Source organism: Erpetoichthys calabaricus, chromosome 17 (genome assembly GCF_900747795.2).
Source record: "Erpetoichthys calabaricus chromosome 17, fErpCal1.3, whole genome shotgun sequence".
NCBI lineage: Eukaryota > Metazoa > Chordata > Cladistia > Polypteriformes > Polypteridae > Erpetoichthys > Erpetoichthys calabaricus.
Window position 1 is genome coordinate 4,347,658 of NC_041410.2, and position 5,174 is coordinate 4,352,831.

General features: G+C 52.5%; 1 protein-coding gene across 1 annotated transcript; it reads right to left on the reverse strand.

The window, feature by feature from the left end:
* Positions 1–3,785: 3,785 nt before the first annotated feature.
* LOC114668095 (chemerin-like receptor 1) lies at positions 3,786–4,968 on the reverse strand. Its single transcript, XM_028823722.2, has one exon. It carries the CDS (start codon positions 4,875–4,877, stop codon positions 3,888–3,890), a length of 990 nt encoding a protein of 329 aa, XP_028679555.2. The 5' UTR covers positions 4,878–4,968; the 3' UTR covers positions 3,786–3,887.
* Positions 4,969–5,174: the final 206 nt, after the last annotated feature.

The window sequence follows — 5,174 nt, forward strand, 5'->3', positions numbered from 1 at the left end:
ATTTAAATTAGGCCCGTGTGTGTGTGTGTGTGTGTGAGGGAAAGTTTTGTGGTGGCACCTTGACTAAAGCCGATGCCACTGAGAAAGACGTCAGCCCCAGCAGCCCTGAATTAGATTGTGAGATTAGAGAATGTTATGTCAGTCTTGGGGTACCCAAAAATCTGTACCTGGCGTCCAATCTCACTTTAGTTGTGAATCTCGCTGCTCGGTGTGGCACACTTACTGTATTCTGTGCCAGTCTGCCCAGTGGCGTTGCTCTGTGTTGTTCGTTCGCCGGTACGTGTCGGTTTATCTTGGTGCTTATCAGAGGCGTGACCACGGGGGGGGGGGGGGCTGCCACCCCCAAATCCAAATGCTCTGTCCAATGAAAACTCCGGAGAAGAATAACATTTAATTTTGAAAACTGAGTTGCTCTCCAATCGTCCCGTTTGAATTTGCGGCGTATCCGTCAGTGTCTCCTCCACTAGACAGGCACCCTGCTGCTCACAGTTCACTTCGTCGCACATTTCCAGCTGTTCAGTGTCCTGATGACGGGTGCGCTGAGACGGGACTCGCCTTTGTGTCTGAAGCTCTGCTTTCATTGTTCACGTGTATGAAAGTACAGCAGAAACCACTAGAGGGCAGCATTGGCAAGTTAACACAAAGGGAGCGCGTCTGTCTGGCCCATCAGCCCTCCTTAAACTGGATTAGGGGTAGGAAATAAATACCAATCGGGTCAAGTCTGCAGATGATACCAAACGAGAAGGTAGTGGAGATGACGCAGAATCGGCCGAATGATCACAGAGGGACTTTGGGGTGACGTTTAACGCAAGTAAATCTGAAGTATTCCGTATGCCAATGTTCGACTTGAATGCACAATGGGAGGTTTGGAATTTGAAAGTAAACCTCAGGGGATTGAAGTTGGAGTCGTCAACATCAAGGCATTCTGAAGGCTGATGGGATGATAGGTTATATAGCGCCCTGGCGTGTGGAGCGCAGGTCAAGGGAAGCTGTGTAAAGCACTAGGGAGGCCTCCCCCCGTGTGCCGAGTGTAGTTGTGGTCAGCAAAGACAAAGTCCAGAGGAGCCCAACTGGTCTGCTTCAGGCCTGAAAGGTCAGAGCTCCGAGTATACGAGATGGCGGAGTTGGACCCTTTCAGTTCCAGCAAACGAGAGATTTAAGCCCCTGTCACGTGACACGGTTTGTCCAGCAATTGGCAGTCACGGACTTCATTTACATGATGTGGACGTGTTGGGCAAACCAGTCGTGTAGTTTGACATCCCAGGGACTTGGTGAGACCCGTCTGTGCCGCGCCCCGTTTGTCTTCATTCGTAAGGGTGGTCTCTGTGTGTACGCGAGAGGTGACAACCAGTTAGTGCTCACCATACGTACGAAGGACAGAATGAAGCTGCGGGGAATGAGGAACACGGACGGCACAGAGGCGCTTGTGTGTGTGTCTGTCTGATGTCTCGTGTTTGGAGAATCACAACGGCGTGGAAAAAACGATACAAAAAAAGGGGCCGCGATTTGAGCTGAACTCGCTGTGCCTGGAGAGCATTCACACAGCATGGCTGCTTCAGGGTGCACGTTACGTTCTTACTCGCCAATCTTCAGATATCCATAGTGACAACGTGTTTTCAGAAGGGTCTGCTAATTTATTTAAAGTCAAAACGTCAAATCCCCCCCCCCCCCCCCCCCCCCTCCCCTCCCAGAGGTTTTCAACCCCTTCATTCAGGACTTTGCCAGCGAATCCCACTTCAAGCCTTGGTAAGTCCCTACGAGCTTTGCACTCCTGGATTTGGGCCGTCTATCACATCCTTCCCTCTCAAGCTCCTTTCAAGTGGATGGGACACGTGGCGTGTGAGCCGCCATCTTCAGGTCTCACCACGCAGGTTCAGTGGACTTTAGCTGGATACTTGAGGACAATCGGAGTCTTGTGCCAAAGCCACTCGGTGTTGTCCTCGCTGTATGCTTCAGGTCATTGTCATGCTGAAAGGTGACCCGTCACCATAGCCTGAGGTGGCCTGACTCTGGAGCAGGTTTGCTGGCATCCATTCTCACCAGTCTCCCTGTCCCTACACCACCGTGCTTTACCATAGGGATACTAATAGGCAGATGAAGAGCAGTCCATGGTCTTCACCAACCATCGGGTGTGGAGTTCTGCCCACAGAGTTCAGTTTTCGTCTCATTGGACCCCCGGTGGGCCGTCACGTTGCCTTTTACTCGCCTGTGGCCTCCGACCAGCCCGACTGATGTTTGGCCTTCTGACAGGCTCCTCCATCTCAGCAGAGGACTTCTAGGCCAGTGACCACTGGGTTCTCAGGCACCTCCCTGACCAAGGCCCCCGTTAGTTTTGGCTGGAGGCCACTCTTGTTGTTTGGTTCCCTGTGGATGATAACCAATCTGTGAAACGCCAACGGGTTCCTGGTTTCCAAAGAACTTGGCATCAGAACTCCGGCCATGTTTGGGTTTTCTTGCGTATCCCGCTGGACAGCCTACTGGACGCTTGACGTAATTTAAAAGATTTCTGCGTTGTCCACAAATTCCGAGCCTTTTCAAAGAGCAAAGAGGCCATCACAGAATAAAGTGGTCCTTTGTTAAGAAACGTCTCCATGAGGAGTCACACGACCCACCAAAGTGCCATCACAGGAGTTCTGCTGGGGCCAGACGTCTTGCATTTCACCATCCAGGAGACCACTCAAAGCTTCAGGAATGGTTTGACCCCCTTTGCCCTGATCTGCACCTCACCAACGTTTGACCGTGGAGGTCCACCGAGAGCTCCTTGGACTTAACGGTTTGGTTTTTGTCCTGCCGTGTCGTGTGAATTGTCCGCCCTTCCACGCTTGGGTCCACGTTGGTGTTTCTGATCAGTTCAGTGGGCCACAGGTGGGCTTCAGTCAAATTCTAGAAACATCTCAAGGAGACTTCAAGGAAACGGGAGACACCTGAGCCACAGCAAAGGGTCTTGAGGACTTCTAGAAAGGAGGGATTTCACTTTTTGATATTTTATAAACTTGCAGACCTTTCTGAAAACGTCTTCACACATTTTGGGGTATCAAGTGTGGATTGAGGGGCAGAAATGTCCAATAAAATGAAATCTACCACCATAAAGTGTGCAGAGTGAAGGGGTCTCCGTATTTTTAGGAACCTTTCTAATTTATTTCTTCTTCTCGTTTCCACAGTTGTGCCCGATGCTGAGAGTCCGCCTCATCGGTCGCATTTGCAGCTGTCGGGTCCGCGGCTCCTTCTCCGCTCAGATGTGCCCACGGTGGGTTTAGCGATGGCGTCTTTCATGTCTTGCAGCCCAGCTCCTGTTACTTCAGATCCCTCCCTCCATCGTTTTTTTCTAAGCCTACAGGGGAAGTCCAGCAAAACTGAGCCCTGGGTGGCATGCCAGGCTGGCACAGGGCACACAAACACAAACGTATTCATCTGTTTATGGGGTGAGGTGGGCCAAAGCCTGTCACTTGTGCATTAGGTGAAAGGCAGGGACCCCGGGGCACGATGCCAGTCTATCACAGGGCACACTTTTTCCATCCATGGTGATCCATGAAGGGCAGCATTGGGCACACAAAGCAGTCTCTAACAAGTCCTATTTAGTGCACACTGGAGCTCCTTTGGTCCTAAGTGGCAAATCTTCTGAATGTGGGCATCAGGCCAATGGGTGAGCACATGCAGAAGTCCACACAGGCATATATTGGGGGGGGCACAGCTGCAGCATTGGCCGCAGTGCCAGCTCACCCGCCTATTTAAAGTTCGTTTGACGAGATGCTACAAGGATCACAAATCACAGGTTTGGTCACTTCGTTTCACGATGAACCTCCTGCAGCTGCCCTGTGCCCGCTACCCTTACTGGTGAAATGTCGGACGTGACCGGAGCGACGGAGTCCGTCTGTCTGAACACTTTGTTAATTGGCGGCCGAGCCGGATGGGTGCCTGTCATTGTTGTTGGCCACTGTGATGGTCATCTTGCGCAGCGGGAGTTGGATGCTCTCACTGGAGGTGATGCTCAGCTTGGCCTGGTTGGGATCGTCCATGAAAACGCTCTTCATGGATGTCAGGAGGGACCCTTCTCCCACCTTCCTGAAGCTGTAGCCCACGAAAAAGTAGAAGATGGGGTTCAGGCAGCTGTTCAGGTAGGCCAACCCTGAGGAAATTCGGTAGCCCACTTTGACGAAGGCCTTTGGCAGGCTGCTGGTCTTCAAAAAGTTGAAGATGTGATAGGGCATCCAGCAGACAAAGAACGCCGCGATGGTCACCACGATGATGATAAAGGGGCGGTTGGACCGAGACCACTTCTTGTCTTTGATCCTCAGGTAGATGATCACGTAGCAAGTGGTGATGATGCCAAAGGGCAGCAGGAAGCCGCAAGTGAAGCGGGTGATGTAGGTTGCCAGTCGCACTCGTCTCTTCTCCTCCGCGTCCCCCGTGAAGCTCAGGGTGCACTTCGTCTTGTTGTGGATGTCAGTCGTGGTGTCCCTCAGAAAGAGGTAAGGCATGCTGAAGAAGAAGGCGATGACCCACGTGAACAGGGCCACTAGTGACGCCATCCGAATGGAGCGGTGGTTGCGTGACCAGACAGGGTGGACCACCAGCATGCAGCGGTCAATGCTGATGGTGGTGAGGATGAAGACGCTGGCATACATGTTGAGGTACTTCACAAAGTCGTTCATCTTGCACATGGTGGACCCAAAGGGCCAGTCTGAGCTCAAGGCCTCCCTGACCACGGCGAAGGGCCGCAAGGCTGCGAAGATGAAGTCGGCGATGGCCAAGTTGAGGAACCAAATGGTGTTCACCGTTCGAATCATCCTGAAGCCCGTCAGCCAGATGATCAGCCCATTGCCAATGGTGCCCAGCAGGAAAACGAGGGAGTAGACCACAGCTGCCACCACGTGCATGACCTCCTCCGCTTCGGTGTATGGCGCGCTTCTCGAGGAGTTGAGGGGGCTCGGGATGAGGGGTGGCAGACGTTCACTTTCCTGCAACGAGAAGTGAGTTGTTGTTTAATTCTGTCATTTAAGAACATTAAGAAGAGTCGGAGCTCGCAATGCGGGTCGCCGAGGTCGAGATTTGGTCAAGGCGCTATATTCACCAACACTGCCTGGGGGCCATCGCTATCTGAAGCCTACCGTGCCATGAAGTGGGTGGTCAGAGCATTGCATGCACAGTGCTGTGAAAAAGTCTGTGCCCCCCCT